The sequence below is a fragment of the Henckelia pumila genome, chromosome 4, assembly GCF_033568475.1.
Source record: "Henckelia pumila isolate YLH828 chromosome 4, ASM3356847v2, whole genome shotgun sequence".
NCBI classification, from domain to species: domain Eukaryota; kingdom Viridiplantae; phylum Streptophyta; class Magnoliopsida; order Lamiales; family Gesneriaceae; genus Henckelia; species Henckelia pumila.
The window spans coordinates 151,590,315-151,615,222 of record NC_133123.1 but is presented as its reverse complement, the minus strand read 5'-3'; the positions used below and the strand labels follow the sequence as shown (position 1 = coordinate 151,615,222).

General features: G+C 41.6%; 1 protein-coding gene across 2 annotated transcripts in view; it reads left to right on the top strand.

Moving 5' to 3' along the window:
- The first annotated feature begins 507 nt into the window (after window positions 1-507).
- Window positions 508-24,908, top strand: part of LOC140862926 (1-acyl-sn-glycerol-3-phosphate acyltransferase BAT2, chloroplastic-like) — a 76,895-nt gene continuing 52,494 nt past the window's right edge. For both annotated transcript variants that reach the window (XM_073265955.1, XM_073265952.1), the window contains exons 1-2: window positions 508-644; window positions 735-772. In XM_073265955.1, the coding sequence (XP_073122056.1) occupies window positions 578-644; window positions 735-772 (105 nt within the window). In that variant the 5' untranslated portion in view covers window positions 508-577. The remainder of the gene's footprint in view (window positions 645-734; window positions 773-24,908) is intronic.

Sequence of the window (24,908 nt, the reverse complement as noted above, 5' to 3'; positions counted from 1 at the left end):
AGAAGCTATACTTTTAAGAAAATGTTTAAATAAATTCAATTTTTAAGTATTTTGATAAAAAAAATATAATAAGGATTTTATCGTTCAGATAAATGTTAAAAAAATATATATGTTTTTATTTTAAAAATAATTAGAATCAAAATATTAACAATTAGGAGAATACGATTTTAAGAAAAATGTTTTTTCTAACCCCCAAAAAAAAAATGAAAAAATTTGACCATCTGACTTCTCAAACAATAATAAATAAATGCTAACCAACATGTCTATTAGAAAATGGTGACTTATTGGAAAAATTTTGGAAGAAGAAATAAAAGAAACAAAAGAAAAGTAATTTGGCGTAATTCTCAATGCGGAAAGTCTCGAAGGGTTTGGACCATGCTATCAAATTCGGGCCCGAACGAGGATCCAAGTACTCATGTTTTTTGAGATTTTATATGATCTTATTTCAAATAAAATTATATTAAATCTAAAAAAAAATTGGGTTCTTGATGCCGCACATGAACCACCGTGCTAAAGCCGTCTCGAAGATGAAAATGTTAGCGACCCAAAGTCTCAAAATACCCTCGAACAACGAGAAATGGAGCTCTCCTTGCAATTCAGCCGTATCCACTTCCCCACAGTTTCATCGTCTCCACCTCACCCATGTGAGCTCTCCGTGTTCCCAACAATCTAATCACTATTTGCTGTCCAATGAATTCAATTTTATGGAATTATTTTTTTTCTTGATTTTGTAGCCAAAAGAGTACATGGGTTCTTTGTTCCTAGTCGATCAGTAAGTTCCCAACTTCTCTCTTGTATTGGTTTATTCGTGTGTGATTAGTATGAGTTCTACTTTCGAACTTTTCTTTAGATTAGATATTTTAGTTACAGAAGAAATTTGTTGTTAATCAACGGTTGGAATGATGATTTCCATCCTTGATTGTTTCTCACCCTATGTTTATTATGTTTCTTGTGGGGGGAAAGGGACAATCACGCGGCTTTGATGAATTTGATGAGATTTTCTTGGTTGCAGGCTCACAGCTTGTTCAGTGGTTAATCCGTAGCGTATTAGGCTTTGTAATATTGCACGTTCACTAGTAGATTTATGTACGGTAGAAATGTTGCACATAGCTCGCATACGTATTTGAGTGTTAAGGAGTGTGATGCGAATGTCCGGGGTGGGTAAATTGCCTGGAGAAACAACAAGTGAGTTCCTCGTCTTTTTGAAGATGAAGCCTACACGCTGGAAAACAAGGAAACTCGTAAGTGGAGAGCCGGAATGGTTTCCGGCGTCGTCACTCCGATGCTTAAGTCAGACTCAGATGTATGGAATGAGCTTATAGTATTTGAGAGAGTGAGTGTGTGCGGAAAAAATGATAATGATAAGTGAAATATTCTTGAAGAAGTTACCTAGGCCAGGCGCCCGAGCCTGATCTTTATACTCGTCCGCCCAGGTTATCAATGTTTACTGGGTATGGACTTGCTGACAACTTTTAGGGCGATGGGATAATTACCACGTGTGATTTAGACATCCCATAATCTCAGGAAAGAGCTCATTCCGTTGAAACGTGATTGGTAATGATTTGGTCTGGGTTTAGAACCTAAAATACTCCAAGTAGACATGGCCACTTCCTGGCCCTAGGAATAGAAAAGCTCGGGTCCTACCAGCTTCCCTTCTTTTCCTACCTTTCGAAGGCTTATTCCTAGATACCCGACTCCCGTGCTTTTACCCAGGCTCCTCTCGGTCTTTTGGGATCTCCTAGACTTCCCGGGTCTTTGAGATGGCCCGGCTGCCTAAACCCTTCGGGTTATCTTACCAAGATATCACCACGGGGTTCCAACACCCGGGTGATCTTACCTCGGCTGTCCCGAGGACTATTTGTAAGCCTGGGCTTCTCTCAATCTCCTGGGACATCTCTAGAACTTCCCGGGCCTCGGACTTTGCCCGGGTCTTTTAAACCTCCCGAGCTATCTTATCAGCCGGGTTATCTCTTGAGGATATCACCTCACTTCCTAAAGATAGTCGGGCTAGGACCCGCTCCGCTGTCCCGAGGACTCTTTGTAAGCCTGAGCTTCTCTCAATCTCCTAGGACATCTCTGAAACTTCCCGGGTCTTTGAAACCTCCCGGGCTATCTTATCACCCGGGTTATCTCTTGAGGATATCACCTCACTTTCTAAAGATAGTCGGGCTAGGACCAGCTCCGCTGTCCCGAGGACTCTTTGTAAGCCTGGCCTTCTCTCAATCTCCTGGGACATCTCTGAAACTTCTCGCCTGGGTATTTAAAACCTCCCGGGCTATCTTATCACCCGGGTTATCTCTTGAGGATATCACCTCACTTTCTAAAGATAGTCGGGCTAGGACCCGCTCCGCTGTCCCGAGGACTTTTGTAAGACTGAGTGGTCTACAAGCCTGACGTCAACTCTAATCGCTTCGTAGTGTGTGTGTCAGAGGTTTTGTCAGGGATCGCTTCAACTTATTGAGCACGCTTCGCGCATCGCCATTGTTTATTTCAAAATGATTGGCCTAGATTGCTTAGCTATTGAACGCATTTAATCTTCACATCCTTTCATTTCTCTTCCCACCGTCTTCTCCATCACGTATTTGTCTTTGGGTCTTCTGCAATTCTTCTCCAACATCTGCCGTTCGTCCTTTGCGATCCGCCATCTCGTTTCCCCTCTCTGTAAGTTCTCCTTTTTTCTTCATGTCTTCTGGCACTTCTTCTACCTCTGGTGCAAATGCCAAAGGCTCACCCAGAGATGAGGAGCCAAGCGGTAGCTCGAGTGATGCTCTCTCCATTTCTGCTCTTCCCACCTCCCTCTCCAAGAAATCCTCCCGCCTCACTACTCGTGCTACTGCTACTTCCTCCTCTCACCCCAAAGGAAAAGGAAAAACAAAAATCCGCAACCCAAGACCTCTTGCCTCTATTCCCCCTTCTCCTTCTAAATCCCCTACCCTAGGGTGGTTCACCTTCCTCCCCAGTGCTTTATCACAGGGTGCTGCGGAGGAGCTTCGTAATTCAGGGGAGATCCCTTTATCTTATACTATTTACCGCCCCTTGAAAGGGAGTACCCCCGATACACCACCTGAAGGTTGCTACACTTTTTTTAGGGATCAGGTTCGTAGTGGCCTCCGTTTTCCTATCCCCCTTTTTTTTCTGGCCGTTGCAGATTTTTTTGGTGTTCCGGTCAACCAATGTCATCCAAACTCTTTCTGCATTATAACCTCTACCTTCATTCTTTTTAGGATGCACAATCTGGCCATCACTCCTCTTGTTTTGCACTACTTTTTCACTAGCCGTTTTAATGAAGGAGTCTTCTCCTTGGCCGCCCGGCTGAATAGTCGCTTCCTTGCTGATATTCCCTCCTCCATGAAAGGGTGGAAAGAGAGGTATTTCTTCATCCGTCCTCCAGTCCCTTTTCCTTTTAGGACAGGGTTCATAACGGGCCTCTCGCATCAACCCGAGCTCCCGGATCACTATAAAACAGAGGAGCCGTACATTCGTAGTCTGGTGTTAGTAAAGAATAGAACCTTCTCCTCCTCCACTCTTCTTACAAATGAAAACATGGTTTCTTACGGGTTGAGTGCCCGGGTGGCAAATCCCCTAGACCAGGTGATCGACGCATATCGTGTCCCGGGGGCTCAACCTGGTAATCTCTCCCGCTTTTGTTATGTACCCTGCCCCCATATTACGCATACCATTGAACTTACGTATTTCATTTTTGCAGTTTTTCTGCCGTAGATTCGGCCGACATGCTGAGGGAGAGTTTGCGAAGCGGGTAACTGAGAGACAGACTGTTAAGGAGAAAACCCAGGCACTTGCAGAGAGGAGAAAAAAGGGCCAGAGTAGGGGAGGGAGATTGTTCCTCCCTTCCAGTGGTTCAGGAGAGAATGTGCTCTACTCCTCCAAGGCAATCCACCCCACTGCCGTCTTCTCCCCCGGCAAACGTTGAAGTCCCGGGCACCAGAGCGTTGATAATGGCCCCTCCTTTGCTAGGGTCCCAAGTCCAGCTGTCTCTTACTACAGAAGACTTGGAGGATGAAATCCCCCTTTCCCAACGGAAGAGAAAAATCACTGGAGCGCCAGAAGTGGTTCTTTTGAGTGATACAGAGGAGAATCTGCCCAAAGAGACTCCCTTCCCTGCGGCTTCGAACTTATCTATTGTCCCTACTGCAGTAGGCTGGGAAGTACCCGCTTCCAGCGGCAGGCCAGATGACCGTTCCTGGGGTGGTCAGATGAGTGTCACCACTTGGGGTTCTCGATACCCCCTCTTTTTGACAGGGACAGCTTCCTCCAAGGTAGCGACGATCCAGAGCCTACTGGCCCCTGAGGACCATGCCCTGCTATCAGCCGGGGCATTACGTTCAAACTCTCCGAGGGCATATCCCATGCTTACACGGTAAGTTTTATATTCTTTAGATTATAAATAACGGCCGGTCTTTTACTTTCTGACCGTTTGTGCTTCCAAGTACAGGGTCTATGCATAATGGTCAATGCTCTGGACGAAGCAAATTCTGGGCTTATCAGGGAGGGTGACAAGATTAGCTCTTTCGAGGAATATATTGCTCGACTTCGTCGCAGATGACTAACGTGCAAGAGGTCCATGAAGCAGAACTTTAATCTTTGCGGGGGGAGTTGGAGAGCTCCCGGGCAGACATGGCTTGGGTGCAAGAGACATGGAGGCTGAAGCTGGCTGAGGTCCAGGATCGTCGATCAAGAGAGATGAAGGCCCTTCAGGGCCAAGTAGAGAAAGCCACTGAAAAATTTCTCCTGGTGGAAGAAGAAAAAATCCTGGCTATGGAGGAAGAGAAGAAAATCCGGCTATCGACGACCATAATGCAGGATAAATTGATTATGGCTCATACAGAGGCAGACCTATACCACTCCCTGGCCATGGATGCTGCCACTAATTTGGAGCGATCTGTCTCTAAAGCCGGGTGGAAGGAGTCTTTTCTATCTTCCAAGGAATTTGAAAATATAGTTATAGACAGATCCTTTGACTTCTTTGCTCAAGGCTTCGAGCTGTGTGCTGCCCAGTATGAAGAAGCCGGGCTGCTTCAAGAAGGAGTTCCGGACCTTAATCGGGCTATTGCTTCCCTCCCGGCTGGACCTATTGATAACGAAGGAGCTCCTCCAGAGGCAGGACCTTCAGAACTTGAGCCAAAGGCTGACCCCCCCACCCCCACCCCCCCCCCCCCCACTCCCGTCCAGTATTTTAAGCAATAGATCAGGACAATTATTAACTCTGTGTAATTTTTTGAATATTGTTGGTGTTTGTTTATTCTTGCAACAAGATTTTCTTGTTTTCCATTATTCTATACTTTGTGTTATTCTTTTGATATAAAAACCATAGGGTCGCGCCCAAAGAATAAACCTTAGTATATAATTCGCATCTAAGGACGTCAGGACGATGGTTCGCTATAGGCGCCAGGGTGATAGACCACATTGACTTATATTGCTCGTGAATTACCACGGGCTTTGAGTACCAGGGTGGTAGATCACTTGGGTTTTACGGTGCCAGGGTGGCGGATCACTTGGACTTACATTGCTCGTGAATTACCATGGGCTTTGAGTACCAGGGTTGTAGATCACCTGGATTTTACGGTGCTAGGGTGGTGGATCACATGTACTTACATTGCTCATGAATTACCACGAGCTTTGAGTACCAGGGTGGTAGATCACCTGAGTTTTACGATGCCAGGGTGGTGGATCACCTGGACTTATATTGCTCGTGAATTACCACGGGCTTTGTATGCCATGGGGCTGCCATGGGCTTAAAGTATTTACAATAGACCAAAATGCATTTTTATTCATATAACAGGAAGAAACATAATTTACAAGGGAGCTTGTGCTTCAAGAATAGTAAAACTTAAGATGCACTGTGTTTTGTAAGGTCCTTCCCACTTTACTTCCAGCTTTTTTACCTCTCCTGCGGGTTAACCTTTCTCAACACCAGGTTTCCTATCTGGAATTCTCTGGACTTGACCTTTTGGTTGAAAGCCTTTATTATCCTGCCCGAATAAGCTTCCATTCGTATAGCGGCCCGTTCCCTTTTTTCTTCAATCAAGTCTAGCTCCTGTGTCCGGACCATGTTTTCTCCTTCCTGGTAAGCTTTTACCCGGGAGGACATCTGTCCAATCTCCACTGGCAACATAGCCTCAGACCCGTATACCAAGCTGAAAGGTGTTTCTCCTGTGGCCATCCTTGGGGTAGTATGATAAGCCCATAGTACACCAGGAATTTCTTCCACCCAACTTTTACCAGCACAAAAAAGTCGAGTCTGCAAAGACTGGATGATTGTCCTGTTGGTTACTTCAGTTTTCCCTTGGCTCTGGGGGTAGGCTACTGAAGTGAATGCCTGTTTTGTCCTCATCTCGGTGCACCAATCCTTTATTCTCCGTACTTGAAACTGCCTCCCATTGTCTGAGATGAGCTTCCGGGGTAAACCAAATCGGCAAACAATGTTTTTCCAGATAAACCCCAACACAGCTTCTTCAGTAATTTTTGCCAAAGGCTCAGCTTCCACCCATTTAGAAAAATAATCCACTGCAACCAGCAAGAACTTATTTTTCCCGGGACCCATAGGGAAAGGCCCCACGATGTCTAGACCCCACTAATCAAAAGGGCAAGACGCCCACACCGCCTGCAACTCTGCCGCTGGTTTGTCAGAAAAGTTTCCAAACCTTTGACATCCTTCACATGTTCTGACTGTCTGCCGGGCATCCTGCTGTAGAGTAGGCCACCAGTATCCTGCCAAAAAAGTACGCCGGGCTAAGCTCAGAGCCCCTCCATGATCTCCACAGCACCCTTCATGTACTTCCTGAAGTACATAACCCACTTCTTCCTTGGACAGACATCTCAATAAAGGGCCCTGAAAAGATCGTCGATATAATTTTCCATTGATCAGGGTAAATAGAGTTACCTGTCTTTTGAGCTTTCGGGCCTGTGCTTCTTCTGCATGAAGGATCCCTGTTTGCAAAAAATTGATGAGGGGAGTCATCCAGGATCCTTCCAAGGCTTCTTCTACTCCTTTTCCTATGGCCATCACTGACCCCTACTGTTGTATCACCTCCCGGATATCAATACTAGTCAGAGATGCTGCCATTTTGGCTAGGGCGTCCGCCTCAGAATTATGCTCCCGGGGAATTTGCTCTATGCTCCAGCTAGAAAATTTCCCTCCTTGTTGCCTGACAAGCCCCGCATACTCCTGCAATATTATTTCCCTGATGCTAAAGGTTCCCTAGACTTGTTGCACTAACAACCGAGAATCAGAATACACAATTACATGTCCGGCTCCTGCCTCCCGGGCCAATTTCAAACCGGTGATTATTGCCTCATACTCTGCTTCATTGTTAGATTTAGAAGGCGGTAGCCTTACTGCCACCTTGGTTTTCTTTTGGGTGGGGGAAATTAGGATCACGCCTACCCTGCTTCCATACAAACTTCTGGCCCCATCTACAAAAATTCTCCACACCTCCTCCTGACCGAAGGTGATAATCTCAGTCAAGAAGTCGGATAAATCTTGTGCCTTGATAGTTGTTCGAGGCTTGTACTCTACATCGTATTCTCCCAACTCCATCGTCCACTTGACCAATCGACCTGAAGCATCCGGATGAGTCATCACCCGGCCCAAAGGGCTATTGGTTAAGACTGTGATCGGGTGAGATAGGAAGTAAGGTCTGAGCTTCCGAGCTATCAGGATGAGGGCCAAGGCCATCTTTTCCATTTCACTGTATCGGATCTCTGGCCCTTTCAGAGCATGACTCACATAATAAACTGGTTTTTGGTCTCCCCCCTCTTTCTTTATCAACACCGTGCTCACGACATACTCTGTGATGGAAATATAAACCCATAACCTCTCTCCGGGATCGGGTTTAACCAGGATGGGCAGATTTGCCAAATGCTCCTTCAACTTCTGGAAAGCTCGTTCACAATCTTCACTCCATCCGAACATTTGAGCCTTCCTCAACACCTGAAATAAGGGATGACTTTGATGGGCAGACCGGGCAATGAAACGAGACAAAGCGGTGATTCTCCCGGTCAACCGCTGGACTTCCCTGACGGAGGAGGGTGATGGCATCTCTCTCAAGATCTTTACTTTCTCCGAGTTCACCTCTATTCCTCTCTCAGTTACTACAAATCCAAAAAACTTCCCACTCTTAACCCCGAACACACATTTAACCGGGTTAAGCTTCACCCCGTACCTTCGCAAGGTGCCAAAAGTTTCTTCCAAGTCAGAGATAAAATTATCCCGGGTTCGAGATTTCACCAAAATATCGTCCATATATACCTCCACATTCCTGCCTAATTGGCTTTGGAAAACTTTGTCCATCATCCTTTGATATGTGGCTCCTGCATTTTTTAACCCGAAAGGCATAACCACATAACAAAACGTTCCTCCGGATGTAACAAAACTGACCTTATCTTGATCCTCCCGAGCTAAAGGGATCTGATGATATCCCTGATAAGCATCCATGAAGCAAAGCAGCTCGAAATCGGAAGTAGAATCCTCCAATTGATCAATCCGGGGTAGAGGATAGCAGTCCTTGGGGCAGGCCTTGTTCAAGTCGCGGAAATCAATGCACATTCTCCACTTTTATGTACTCTTAGGTACCAACACCACATTAGATAACCAAGTAGGAAATTGTACCTCTTTGACGTGTCCTGCTTCTAACAGCTCTCGGACTTGATCGGCAATGACCTTATCCTTCTCTGTCCCGAAGTGTCTTTTCTTTTGCTTAATAGGTCGGGATCCCGGGAGGATATTTAGCTTATGCTCAGCCAAATGAGCCGGGATTCCAGTCAGCTCTTTGGGAGACCAGACAAACACATCCATGTTCTGAGCCAGGCAAGCTCTTAACTGCTTAGCCAATGCAGACTCCAAACCCCGAGCAATCCTGGCAATCCTCCCCGACTGTCAAGGCACTAACTCCACCTCCTCGTATTCTTCTTTCACTTCTCCCACTGCGCATACCTCTTCCCACCTAGAACCGTCCCTTCATTTCTTTCACCGGGCTTTCTTATTGTCCACTCGGACGGTTTCCGCATAACACCGCCAGGAAGAATGCTGATCTCCTTTTACTTCACCAACTTGATTGCCCACCGGGAATTTGATCTTTTGGTGATACGCAAAGGCGACAACCATAAAGGAATTTAGGGCCAGTCTCCCTAAGATAATATTGTAGGAAGATGGGGCTTCCACCATGGTGAAAAGAGCCATGCCGGTCTTTTTTATGTCATCCGATCCCAAGGTGATAGGTAATCACACTTCCCCTCTAGGCCGGATGGTATGTCCAGCGAACCCATACAAAGACATTTTTACAGGATTGATCTCACACCCCTGCAAGTCCATTTGCTCGAATGCTTCCTGGAATATGACATTTACAGAACTCCCGGAATCCAAAAACACTCTTCTTACATCATAGTTAGCCACTCGAGCCCGAATGAGCAAAGAGTCGTTGTGAGGTAAACATACTTCTTCTAAATCTCTCGGCCCAAAGGTAATGACAGGGCAGGGATCTAGCCTCTGGGTCTCTACTCCCAGAATTTCTCTTTTACTTCAAGATTTCCAAGCCCTATTAGAATCCCCATCCGTAGATCCCCCTGAAATCATGTTAATCACCCCTTTGGAAGATCCTTCTCAGGGTTCTTTGTCTGGCCTCCGAGGTGTCACTTCTCGGGCCCTTGGTGGGTTGGGCTTATTGATCCATGGGGCGACAGGTCTCGGTGCCCAGGGGAGTCCCCTATGCTTCTTCTCCACGTGTCTTGCTTCCTCGGGTATTAGGCCGTTCTGGCTCTACTATGAGCCTCCGACACTCACTGGTGTCGTGGGTATTTACTCGATACACCGAGCAATATTTTCCCGTTCTTTTCGGAGGCAGTGGTTGGGCATTCTCCTCACACAGATGAACCCCTTGATCCCGGGCTATCCTATGAGGAGCGTAGGCGGCAAGCCTCCCCGGTTGATCCTGCCTTCTCCTCCCTTGACTACTCTGGTTCCCCTTCTCTCTGTGTCCTTCCTTCCTGTCTTTCTCCCTCTTCTGTCGTTGGGATTCCTCCATATTGATATATTTCTCGGCTCGAGCCAAGAGGTCCTCAAATTACCGGGGGGCCCTCTTGACTAAAGACCGAAAGAATTCTCCTTCTCTAAGTCCCTGTGTGAAGGCGGTGATTTTGATTTCTGGAGCACACGCAGATACCTCTAGGGCTATTTTGTTGAACTTTTTAATGTAAGCTTCAAAGATTCCTCGCCCAGCTGCTTTATTTCAAAAAGGCTGAGAGTAGTTTTTTTTATACCACTTGCTGCTGCTGAAGTGTTGTAAGAAGACTTCTCGAAATTCTTTGAAAGTATTAATACTACCCTCTTCCAAGTTTTCGAACCACCTTTGAGCGGAGTCCACCAAGGTGGTCAAGAATACTTTGCACTTGATTTGATCTCCATAACAATGTAACATGGCTACATTTTCAAATCGAGTCACGTGCTCCTCCGGGTCGGTGCTACAATCATACTCCTTGATTTAGGCAGATTTGAAATAGACCGGCAATGGATCCCTAATGATCTCCGGGGAGAAAGGGCAGCCCAAACTTTTGACCCGATTTCAACATTTCCAGTTCTCCTGCCATAGTGATATTTGCAGACCCAGCATGTGAGTTCCCCTCCTCTTCTAAATGTATGCTTTCTTTGTTCCTATCTTTTTTAGGCCTCGGCTCCTGTTCTTTTTCTCCTTCTAGCACTTTTTCGTTCTCCTTCCCTTGGCCATCATTTCCTTCTTCTTGTTGTATATCCAAGATTCTTTGTACAACAACGTCTACCATAATGTTAATTTGTTCTTGAATTGCAGCAACTGCTCAACGAGAGCCTTCTGGATCATCCATGATGGTCATATCTGAAAGAGTGGGTGCCCGGTTAGCCAACTTGTGGCTAAGGGCTTTTATGACTCTATGTATAAACAATCTTTGTTTAATATAATTTACATTCATTAATGGCATTTTCTTTGTCTTTCTTCATATTGTTATATTGTGATATACTATTGTTGTTTTGATAAAGACCTTGAATATACTATAGTGTAAGTAAGATGAGATAGTGAATAAAGAGAGATCACTATTATGAAACACATCTTATAGTCACTGTATATTCTAAACAGTTCCTAGTCAATTGAGCCGTCCGCTAATAAAAATAAGGATCGCTCGATATTGAGACTAGCATTTGAGATGCCAAGTACCACGTTTCATTGGTAATGAACATGGAGATGTTCAAAGCATGCAAATAGATATTTATATGATGAATGAACGAACTACCCTATTCGAACTTTCCAAGTGGTTATTATTATTTGAGTGGATAAGTCCGCGGTTTTGGTTGTATACCATTAGTCCTTACTACTTGAAATATCATTGAGACTCTATATGCTAGTACTATACTTTGACTCGTTTACCGACTCTATTGGGGTCATCAGGTGTCGGGATTGGGTACAGTTACGACACATATATTGAAAGAGTGGGTGCCCGGTGAGCCAACTTGTGGCTAAGGGCTTTTATGACTCTATGTATAAACAATCTTTTGTTTAATATAATTTACACTTTTATAATGGCATTTACTTTATCTTTTATCATATTATTATGTTGTGACATACTATAAGATGTTTAGATGAAGACCTTGAATATACTATAGTGTATGTAAGATGTGGTGGCACATAGGGATGGCTATCATGAAACACATCTTATAGTCACTGTATATTCTAAACAGTTCCTAGTCGATTGAGCCATCCGTTAATAAGGATAAGGATCGCTCGAGATTGAGACTAGCATTTGCGATGCCGAGTACCACGTTTCATTGGTATGGAACATAGAGATGTTCAAAGCATGCAAATGGATATTCATACGATGAATGATCGAACTACCCTATCCGGACTTTCCAAGTGGTTATCACTTATCGAGTGGATAAAGTCCGCGGTTTTGGTTGTACACCATTAGTCCTTACTACTTGAAACATCATTGAGACTCTATATGCTAGTACTGTACTTTGACTCGTTTACCGACTCTATTGGGGTCATCAGGTGTCGGGATTGGGTGCAGTTACGACACATATAGGAGTCGATGCTTTGTTGTCAAGGATTCACCACTTACTTTCTAGTATGGATATCCTATGCAATCTGAGGAGATATTAGTGTGACGAATCTCTGGCCAGAGTACATGATGTGTTTTAAGAAATGGTTTCTTAGTAGCACATGCGATGTCACTATTTGATCTTCAAGATGTATTGCATAGTTATCGAATCTCGAACGACTCTCGATTTACCAATGGTTGTTGATTCGATCGGGATATTTGGATGAAGGGACCGTACTGTACGCTAACCAAAATCTATTGGTTCTTGCAGGCACTATCAGTGATACCTAGGGAATCATGGGGCGATGTTGCTAGGCGCTCTTACCATGATTCGATGGGCAAGTCGAAAATTGTTGTTTCGAGTCACAAGGAGTTGTGAGCCCACGGCTAGCTGTATCCCTGAACCATTGAGGGTCACACAAGTAATGGATTTTTAATCCCCGTTGAGATAATTAAATTTAAAGAGTTAAATTTAGTGAATAAAGAAGTGGGACTTCTTATTTAAGAGTAGAGGGAGTAAGATTTTCTAAAATGACATAGTGATGGACATTTTTGGAAACCACTGAATTCGGATTCAGAAAATTTATCTTGACTCTAAAAGATGCAGAAATGGTTTCTGTGCACGTTGGTGAAATTGTTTTATCAATCTGAGTCACGATGAATTTTATATTAATTTCTGAATATGCGGGCTTTGCTTGTCAGGCTTGAACTTATGACTAATGGGCCCTAAGCTGTTAGCAGCCCACATTATAAATAAGTTATTGCAGTATAGAAATTACACAACAGAGGTCACAAAATTTTTCCGAAAACCCTAGTTTTTCCCTACTGTGGCCGCCGCCCCTCTCCCTTTCTGCTCGAAAAATTCCAGCCTGTGAATTTTGAATTTGCAGTCTGGTTTAACGGATCAAATTCGTTAATTCTCTTCGTAGAAACTTCTGATAGATTTTCTAGTGCAATCTATCAGAGGGATTAAACTTCTGTTCGTGGACCTGATTGAAGAATTGTTCGTCCATCAGTTCCTGGGATATAAAACAAGAGCAGAGTAATATGTTGGTGTTCATAATCTCGTTTCGAGATTTCAAGGTAAAAATTTAATTGTTATTTAATTTTTACACGCACAATTTAATCGTAAAGTTTTGATACCCATGATATGGAATCGTTCCATATAAAATTTTAAAACTTCCGCTGCACCGGGTATAATTCTGATTGATCTGATCACCGTTCTCCAACATATAGGAGTCGATGCTTTGTTGTCAAGGATTCACCACATACTTGCGAGTGTGGATATCCTATGCGATCTGAGGAGATATTAGTGTGACGAATCTCTGGCCAGAGTACATGATGTGTTTTAGGTTACTCGGTTTTCCTAGTAGCACATGCGATGTCACTATTTGATCTTCAAGATGCATTGCATAGTTATCGAATCTCGAACGACTCTCGATGCACCAATGGTTTTTGATTCGATCGGGATATATGGATGAAGGGACCGTACTATACGCTAACCAAAATCTACTGGTTCTTGCAGGCACTATCAGTGATACCTAGGAAATCATGGGGCGATGTTGCTAGACGCTCTTACCATGATTCGATGGGTATGTCGGAAATTGTTGTTTCGAGTCACAAGGAGTTGTGAGCCCACGGCTAGCTGTATCCCTGAACCATTGAGGGTCACACAAGTAATGGATTACTAAACCCCGTTGAGATAGTTAAATTTAAAGAGTTAAATTTAATAAAAGAGAAGTTGGACTTCTTAACCAAAGGGAGTGGAATTTCCTAAAATGACATAGGGATGGACATTTTTGGAAATCACTGAATTCGGATTTAAAAAAATTATCTTGACTTTAAAAGGTGCAGAAATGGTTTTTGTGCACATTGGTGAAATCGTTTTATCAATCGGAGTCATGATGAATTTTATATTAATTTCTATAATAACGGGCTTGACTTGTTGGACTTAAGTTATGGATTATGGGCCCTAAGGAGTTAGAGTCCTAATATATTTATAACTTAATCTAGTCTAGAAATTATCTATAAATATAGGTGTAGTGTTCGAAAATTGAAGGCATTCCATCCTTGAGATTTTCGAATTACACAAAATATTTTCAAGGGGATTTTTAGAAAATCCTCTACTCCCTTTTGAGGAAAATTCGGTCTGTGATTTTTCTGAAAATCACTTTCTGAATTAACAGATCAAATCTGTTTATTCTCTACGATAAACATCTGATTGATTTCTAGTGCAATCAATCAGAGGGTTTTTGTTGTCTATTGTGGACCTAATTCCGGAGATTGATCGAGCAAGTCATCAGTTTCCGGGATTTACAAGAAGAGCAGATTGAATTCTGTTGGAGTCCATAATCAAGCTTTATCTTGAAGAGGTAAAAATATTTAATTGTGTATTTATATTTTTACTTGCAAGATTTTAATCGTTAGGATTTGATACCCACGATATGGAATCGTTCCATATCGAAAAATAAAATTTTTAAACTTCCGCTGCTCCGGGTATCACATCCGTGTGAACAGAGAACGCATGTTCCAATAGTGGTATCAGAGCCAGGTCGTAAACTTTGATCAAACGATTAAAATTAATCAATTGTACAAAATTTTTAGCCTCGGTTTTTGAAACAAAACGAAAAATTTTTAAAATTAAATTTGAAGGGAAACAAGGGCAATCGGGCAGCGACGAGCTGCCCACCTCCACGTGGGCAGCCCTGTCCCACGTGGAGGCGGGGCTGCCCGGAAATGTCCCGGGCAGTCCGGAAATTTTAAAATTTGATTTTTTGGATTTTTTGAAATTTTAGTTTTTGGTCCGATCGAAAATTGTTTTTGATTGGTCCACGAGGCATCAGATCAAATTGTTTGAGTGCGAAATTTTTAAAATTGATTTTTGGATAAATTTGAATTTTTGGAAAATTTATAAATTTTATCCGTTAAATTAGATTTTATAAAATTAATTATTTTGGTACAATTGATGATAAGATATGATCTTATGAAAGGATAAGATAAAATTTGATTTTATCTTTTTAATTATGATGTCATTGCATGTTATCCAATTATTTAATTGTTGAATTAATTATTGGATAAAAGGATGATCGATTGTCATGACCAATATTATAGGTGTATGTTAGGTTGTTTACATTTGGTTTTATTGTTGTTGGGTTTTATTAATGGGCTTGGTTTATGGCCCAATTTGAATTGTCATTTGTAATAAAAAGTTGGCCTGGTTTATGACCCTTTCCCACCCTTAAATATGTATCCCCTACTTGTCATCGAAATTTATTGTAAATTTATTAGACGTAGTGGGAGATAAAAATTTAAAGACAAAGGTGAGCCCATCAGATAATAAAGACCGAAGAAATGTAAATTGGAAGCTCAATATAATAGGATTGTACTACATACTTGCATATCACCTAGGATTGGACTTAGACTCGTGATTGGCAACCATAGGTCGATTAGTGATTGGGATCGATCATCCTTTAAATAATATATGATATTATTGTTGTATGCATGTTTAGACTAAATTGTATGAATCCCGCAAGCATACAAATATTGCATGATGAGACAATTTTCAAAATTAAAAATCCCTCATTTTAAATATAATTTAAAATTGATATCAAGATAAACAAAAGAGAATTAAAATATTGTTTAAATGTTCCTACCTTCCATCAACGATCAATGTATGAGATGCTACCCACGGGCACGGTCCAGCTCATATTATTAGGGGGGCCCATTCGTCGAAAAGGTGTACATTTGATCGACACATGTTGTAAGTTGGGTGGAACTCCCATGGGATTGGCTCATATTATTGGGGATCCACATGGCGACCGTCCATCACAACTTAATATTGATGGGTCATCTTGACATGTCACATTAAACGACGTCATATTATTGGGCCCTTATTGGACATGAGGTAAAAACATGGGGGTTGCTTTGAAAGCAATTGGGCTCTATCTTTTGAAAATTATGGTTGGCTGATATTATTCGGGACTATAGTTTGTCAATTGGACTCCATGTTCCCATTAAGGAAACAAGTTTCCCGTTTTCACTAGAGGGTAGTGAAATCGTTAAAATAGTGGGAGTGAAATTCATAAAATTAAATCTCGCCATATTTTATGTCTTAGTAAATTAATTAAACTATCATTGATTATTGTCTGTTTTTTTTCAGTATTTCATTACAATGAATTCGCGCAATCCACTATACTCAATTCTCGAACAAAACAAATTGACTGGCGCAAACTATACGAAATGGTTCCGTAAATTAAAGATTGTTCTAAACTCGAAGAAAATTTTCTACGTGTTAGAAAAGAATCCTCCAAAGGAAGCACCGGCTAATATAAGTCCGGAAGAATTGGCAAAACTTGATCAATGGTGGGACCATGATATCATGGCTAAATGCTATATGCAATCTTCAATGTCTGATGAACTCCAGAGGCGATTTGAGGATGCCGTGAATGCTGCTGACATACACATGCACCTCAAGGAACTTTTTGGAGCTCAGTCAAAGTCGGAGAGGTATGCCACCGTCAAAGAGCTCATGAAATGCCGCATGCGAGATAGGACTTCTGTCCGTGAGCATGGGGTACACATGATTGGGCTAATTGAGAAGTTGGTAACACTCGATTTTACATTGGAGCATGAATTGAATACGGACTTATTGCTTCTTTCACTTCCTTCGTCGTTTGACGGATTTGTGGTTAACTTCAATATGAACAAGATAGAGGCCACCCTTGAAGAGATGATCAATATGCTTGTGTCTTATGAGGCCACATTAAAGAAGGAAAAACCGATACTCTTGGTTGGCTCCTCTTCTTACTCTAAGAAGGGGCCAAGTGGAAAGGGTAAGAAACGTTCTGCCCCACCCAAGAAAATTGTACCAAAGAAGAAGGGCAAGACAAACGCTTCAAACGTGAACATATCTGGAGATGTTTGTCATCACTGCAAGAAACCCGGTCATTGAAAACGTACCTGCAAGGAATACCTCGAGCAGTTGCAAACTGCAAAGGGTATGTTTTACATTGAAATAAATATTTCACTTAATACTACTTTTTGGGTATTGGATACCGGATGTGGATCTCACATTTGCAATGATTTGCAGGTGATGACAAGAAGTCGTAAGCTTAGGATGGGTAAGACCCAGCTGAGGCTCGGAAATGGTTCCAGAGTTGAAGCCAAAGCAGTGGGAGATGTTTATTTAGTTTTGCAGAACAATTTTAAGTTATTTTTTAGAGATGTTTTATTTGTGCCAGATTTAGTTAAAAACATTATTTCTGTTTCTATGCTTGATAGAGATGATTTTTCTTGTAATTTTGTGAATAGGATTTGCAATATTTACAAGAATGAATGTTTGATTGGAAATGGACAACTTGAAAACGATCTATATAACTTAAAATTAAAAGACGTTCCAATTAATTATGTTGATAAACCGGTAACAACAAATAAAAGAAAAAACGATAGTCAAAACCTGGCAAACCTTTGGTATGCTAGGCTAGGTCATATTTCCTTAAGGAGGATGAACAAGCTAGTGGGAGAGGGCATGTTTGATATGTCTGATATTAACTCTCTACCTACTTGTGAGTCCTGCCTAAAAGAAAAAAATGACTAAATCTCCTTTCAAAGGGATGCCTGAGCGTAGTCAAAACCTGTTGGATTTGATCCATACAGATGTTTGTGGACCATTTAGTATCGGTACTAAATTTGGACACACCTACTTCATTACCTTTACTGATGATTATTCTAGGTATGGGTATTTATATTTAATAAAATATAAGTCTGAATCATTTGAAAAGTTCAAAGAATTCAAGGCTGAAGTAGAAAACAAACAAGGTAGAAGTATTAAAGCACTTTGATCGGATCGAGGTGGAGAATACTTAAGTACCGAGTTTTTGAGCTATCTAAAAAAGAATGGGATCCTCTCTCAGTGGACTCCTCCTATGACACCTCAGCTGAATGGTGTCTCGGAGCGTCGCAATCAAACTTTGTTGGACATGGTTCGATCTATGATGAGCTTCATTGAGCTCCCTCCTTCGTTTTGGGGCTATGCACTTGAAACGGCGGTATTAGTATTGAACAATGTTCACACCAAAGCAGTGAATAAAAATTCATACGAGTTATGGAATGGCAAAACTCCTAAGTATTCGTACTTGAGGATTTGGGGATGTCCTGCTTACGTGAAGCAGACAGTGGGAGATAAGTTGGATGGTCGATCCACCTTATGTTATTTTGTAGGATATCCAAAGAATTCAATCGGATATTATTTATATCATCCTACCGAAACAAAAGTGTTTGTTTCGAGGAATGCCACCTTCATGGAGAAGGAGTTCTTATTAGATAAGAAAGGCAAGATAATGGAACTCGAAAAAATTCAAGAAGAATCCAAGATACAAAATAACGATCCCACACCTCAAGAACTTTCAGTGGACACGCCTACACCTAGGAGATCCGAGAGGACTTCTAGACCTCCTATTTGATATGCTCTTCTTCTTGAAGGGGATCAAAGTAAGCCCGACATTGGATGTGATCCTAAAAACTTCAAGGAAGCAATTTCTGATGCGGATTCGAATTTATGGCTTGATTCTATGCAGTCGGAAATAGACTCGATGCATACAAACCAAGTTTGGTATTTAGTAGATCCTCCCGATGAAATTGTTCCAATAGGGTGTAAATGGATCTACAAGAGAAAACTTGGGCCTGATGGCAAGGTACTAACCTACAAGGCACGATTGGTAGCAAAAGGTTATACTCAAAGACAAGGAGTTGACTATGATGAAACCTTTTCACCAGTCGCAATGTTCAAGTCCATAAGAATCCTTATTGCCATAGCAGCATGGTATGACTATGAGATATGGAAAATATATGTGAAGACTGCATTTCTTAATGGAAACATTAAGGAAGAAATCTATATGATGCAGTCCGAGAGATTCACATCCATGGGAAGCGAGCATAAGGTATGCAAGCTTCAGAGATCAATTTATGGTCTCAAACAAGCATCAAGAAGTTGGAACCAGAAATTTGATGAAACAATAAAGGACTTTGGTTTCATCAAAAACCCGGAGGAACCGTGCGTGTACAAGAAAGTATTTAAGGATGCGGTGACGTTCTTAGTGCTTTATGTTGATGACATCCTACTCATTAGGAATGACGTAGGGATGTTGCAGTCAACAAAGATATGGTTATCAGGTAGATTCTCGATGAAGGATTTGGGTGAGGCCTCCTATATTCTAGGGATACAGATCTATAGAGTAGATCTAAGAGAATGATAGGACTCACTCAAGCAACCTACATCGACACCATATTGAAAAGGTTTTTTATGGATGAGTCCAAGAGAGGACATCTACATATGTGTCATGGAGTTTCTCTATCCAAGTCTATGTGTCCCAAGACTGATGAAGAGATATAGAAAATGACACACATACCATATGCGTCAGCCATAGGTAGTATTATGTATGGGATGATATCTACCAGACCGGATGTAGTCTTTGCTCTGAGTGTCACGAGCAGATATCAGGTCAACCCCGGTCAAATGCATTGGAAAGCCGTGAAGGATATTCTTAAGTACTTGAGAAGGACTAAGAATATATTCATGGTTTATGGAGGAAGAGAATTGAAATTGGAAGGCTATACCGACTCTAGCTTCCAAAGCGACGTGGATGACTCAAAGTCAATCTCTGGATTTGTATTCATGCTCAATGGCGGTGCTGTCTCTTGGAAGAGTTCCAAGCAGGATACCACAGCGGATTCCACCACTGAGGCAGAATACATTGCAGCATCAGCTGCTGCTAAAGAGGCCGTTTGGATGAGGAATTTTGTCCAAGAGTTAGGCATAATTCCTGAAGCTGTTGGTCCAGTTCTGGTGTACTGCGACAACACTGGTGTCGTTGCTCAGTCAAAGGAACCAAGGTCTCATCAAAGATCCGAACACGTACTGAGGAAATACCATATCATCCGGGAGATTGTGGAAAGAGGAGACATCACTGTCGAGAGAGTGGCCTCTACAGACAATATCGCTGATCCACTTACTAAGCCCTTGCCAGGACCATTGTTTGACAAACATCGCGAAGCAATGAGATTACGTAGTATGACTAGTTGGCTTTAGGGCAAGTGGGAGATTGAAAGGGTGGGTGCCCGGTTAGCCAACTTGTGGCTAAGGGCTTTTATGACTCTATGTATAAACAATCTTTGTTTAATATAATTTACATTCATTAATGACATTTTCTTTGTCTTTCTTCATATTGTTATATTGTGATATACTATTGTTGTTTTGATAAAAACCTTGAATATACTATAGTGTAAGTAAGATGAGATAGTGAATAAAGAGAGATCACTATTATGAAACACATCTTATAGTCACTGTATATTCTAAACAGTTCCTAGTCAATTGAGCCGTCCGCTAATAAGGATAAGGATCGCTCAAGATTGAGACTAGCATTTGTGATGCCAAGTACCACGTTTCATTGGTAATGAACATGGAGATGTTCAAATCATGCAAATGAATATTCATATGATGAATGATCGAACTACCCTCTTCGGACTTTTCAAGTGGTTATTATTATTTGAGTGGATAAGTCCGCGGTTTTGGTTGTACACCATTAGTCCTTAATACTTGAAACATCAATGAGACTCTATATGCTAGTACTGTACTTTGACTCGTTTACCGACTCTATTGGGGTCATCAGGTGTCGGGATTGGGTACAGTTACGACACATATAGGAGTCGATGCTTTGTTGTCAAGGATTCACCACATACTTGCGAGTGTGGATATCCTATGCGATCTGAGGAGATATTAGTGTGACGAATCTCTGGCCAGAGTACATGATGTGTTTTAGGTTACTCGGTTTTTCTAGTAGCACATGCGATGTCATTATTTGATCTTCAAGATACATTGCATAGTTATCGAATCTCGAACGACTTTCGATGCACCAATGGTTGTTGATTCGATCGGGATATATGGATGAAGGGACCGTACTGTACGCTAACCAAAATCTACTGGTTCTTGCAGGCACTATCAGTGATACCTAGGGAATCATGGGGCGATGTTGCTAGACGCTCTTACCATGATTCGATGGGTAAGTCGGAAATTGTTGTTTCGAGTCACAAGGAGTTGTGAGCCCACGGCTAGCTGTATCCCTGAACCATTGAGGGTCATGTTGGAAAACAGTGTTCAAATCAATTAGAATTGATACCCAATGCAGCGGAAGTTTAAAAATTTTATTTTATTAATATGGAACGATTCCATATCTGGGTATCAAAACTTTTACGATTAAATTTGTGTAAGTAAAATAAATAATCACAATTAAATATTTTACCTTAAAATCTCGAAGCGAGATTATGGACACCAACAGAATTTAATCTGCTCTTGTTGTATATCCCCGGAACTGATGAACGAACGTTTCTTCAATCAGGTCCACGAATAAAAAACAAAACCCTCTGATTGACTGCACTAGAAATCAATCAGAAGTTTGCGTAGAGAATAAACAGATATGATCTGTTAATCCGGTTTGTAATTTTTCACAAAAATCACAAGATCGAATTTTCTCCGAAAGGGACAGAGGATTTCGAAATTCCTCTTGAATAATCTAGACTGATTTTCGAAAATTCAAGACTGAAAATCACACACAATTTTCGAACACTGCAGTCCTATTTATAGATAATTTCTAGATTGGATTAAGTTATAATTATATCAGGACTCTAACTCCTTAAAGCCCACAATCTATAACTTAATCTCAACAAGCCAAGCCTGTTGTTATAAAAATTAATATAAAATTCATCGTGACTCCGATTGATAAATTGATTTCACCAATGTGCACAAAAACCATTTTTGAATCTTTTAGAGTCAAGATAATTTTTCTGAATCCGAATTCAGTGATTTCCAAAAATGTCCATCCCTATGTCATTTTAGAAAATTCCACTCCCTTTAGTTAAGAAGTCCAACTTCTCTTTCATTAAATTTAACTCTTTAAATTTAACTATCTCTACGGGGTTTTAGTAATCCATTACTTGTGTAACCCTCAATGGTTCAGGAATACAGCTAGCCGTGGGCTCACAACTCCTTGTGACTCGGAACAACAATTTCCGACTTACCCATCGAATCATGGTAAGAGCGCCTAGCAACATCGCCCTATGATTCCCTAGGTATTATTGATAGTTCCTGCAAGAACCAGTAGATTTTGGTTAGCGTATAGTACGGTCCCTTCAACCATATATCCCGATCGAATCAACAACCATTGGTATATCGAGAGTCGTTCGAGATTCGATAACTAAGCATAACATCTTGGAGATCTATTAGTGACATCGCATGTGTTACTAGGATAACCCATTAACCTAAAACACATCATGTACTCTGGCCAGAGATTCATCATACTAATATCTCCTCAGATCGCATAGGATATCCACACTCGCAAGTATGTGGTGAATCCTTGAAAACAAAGCATCGACTCCTATATGTGTCGTAACTGTACCCAATCCCGACACCTGATGACCCCAATAGAGTCGATAAATGAGTCAAAGTACAGTACTAGCATATAGAGTCTCAGTGATGTTTCAAGTAATAAGGACTAATGGTGTACAACCAAAACCGCGGACTTTATCCACTCGATAAGTGATAACCACTTGGAAAGTCCGAATAGGATAGTTCGATCATTCATCATATGAATATCCATTTGCATGCTTTGAACATCTCTATATTCCATACCAATGAAACGTGGTACTCGGCATCGCAAATGCTAGTCTCAATCTCGAGCGATCTTTATCCTTATTTGCGGACGGCTCAATTGACTAGGAACAGTTTAAAATATACAGTGACTATAAGATGTGTTTCATGATAGTCATCCCCATGTGCTACCACATCTTACATACACTATAGTATATTCAAGGTCTTTATCAAAACAACAATAGTATATCATAATATAACAATATGAAGAAAGATAAAGTCAATACCATTATAAAAGTGTAAATTATATTAAACAAAAGATTATTTTACATAGAGTCATAAAAGCCCTTAGCCACAAGTTGGCTAACCGGGCACCCACTCTTTCAATCTTCCACTTGCCCTAAAGCCAACTAGTCATACTACGTAATCTCATTGCTTCGCGATATTTGTCAAACAATGGTTCTGGCAAGGGCTTAGTAAGCGGATCAGCGATATTGTCTGTAGAGGCCACTCTCTCGACACTGATGTCTCCTCTTTCCATGATCTCCCGGATGATGTGGTATTTCCTCAGTACGTGTTTTGACTTTTGATGAGACCTTGGCTCCTTTGCCTGAGCAACGTCACCCGTGTTGTCACAGTACACCAGGACTGGACCAACAGCTTCAAAAATTACACCCAACTCTTGGATGAATTTTCTTATCCAAACCGCCTCTTTAGCAGCAGCTGATGCTGCAATGTATTCTGCCTCAGTGGTAGAATCCGATGTGGTGTCCTGCTTGGAACTCTTCCAAGAGACAGCACCGCCATTGAGCATGAATACAAATCCAGAGGTTGATTTCGAGTCATCCATGTCACATTGGAAGCTAGAGTCGGTATAGCCTTCCAACTTCAATTCTCTCCCTCCATAAACCATGAATAAATTCTTAGTCCTTCGCAAGTACTTAAGAATATCCTTCACGGCTTTCCAATGCATTTGACCGGGATTGGCTTGGTATCTGCTCGTGACACTCAGAGCATAGGCCACATCCGGTCTGGTAGATATCATCCCATACATGATACTACCTATGGCTGACGCATATGGCACGTGTGTCATCTTCTCTATCTCTTCGTCAGTATTGGGACACATAGACTTTGATAGAGAAACTCCATGACACATTGGTAGATGTCCTCTCTTGGACTCATCCATAGAAAACCTTTTCAATATGGTGTCGATGTAGGTTGATTGAGTGAGTCCTATCATTCTTTTAGATCTATCTCTATAGATCTGAATTCCTAGAATATAGGATGCCTCACCTAAATCCTTCATCGAGAATCTACCTGATAACCATATCTTTGTTGACTGCAACATCCCTACATCATTCCCCATGATTAGGATGTCATCAACATAAAGTACTAAGAATGTTACCGCATTCTTAACTACTTTATTGTACACGCATGGTTCCTTTGGGTTCTTGATGAAACCAAAATCCTTTATTGTTTCATCAAATTTCTGGTTCCAACTTCTTGATGCTTGTTTGAGACCATAGATTGATCTCTGAAGCTTGCATACCTTATGCTCGCTTCCCATGGATGTGTATCCCTCAGGCTGCATCATATAGATCTCTTCCTTAATGTTTCCATTAAGAAATGCAGTCTTTACATCCATTTGTCATATCTCATTGTCATACCATGCTGCTATGGCAATAAGGATTCTTATGGACTTGAACATTGCGATTGGTGAAAAGGTTTCATCATAGTCAACTCCTTGTCTTTGAGTATAACTTTTTGCCACCAATCGTGCCTTGTAGGTCAAAACATTTTCATCAGGCCCAAGCTTTCTCTTGTAGATCCATTTGCACCCAATTTGAATAATTCCATCGGGAGGATCTACTAAAGACCAAACTTGATTAGAATGCATCGAGTCTATTTCTGATTGCATAGCTTTAAGCCATAAATTCGAATCCGCATCAGAAATTTCTTCCTTGAAGTTTCTTGGATCACATCCAATGTCGGGTTCACTTTGATCCCCTTCAAGAAGAAGACCATATCTTATAGGAGGCCTAGAAGTCCTCTCGGATCTCCTAGTAATAGGCGTGTCTTGTGATGATTCTTGAGGTGTAGGATCACTATTTTGTATCTCGGGTTCTTCTCGAATCTCTTCGAGTTCCATCATCTTGCCTTTCTTATCCAATAAGAACGCCTTCTCTAA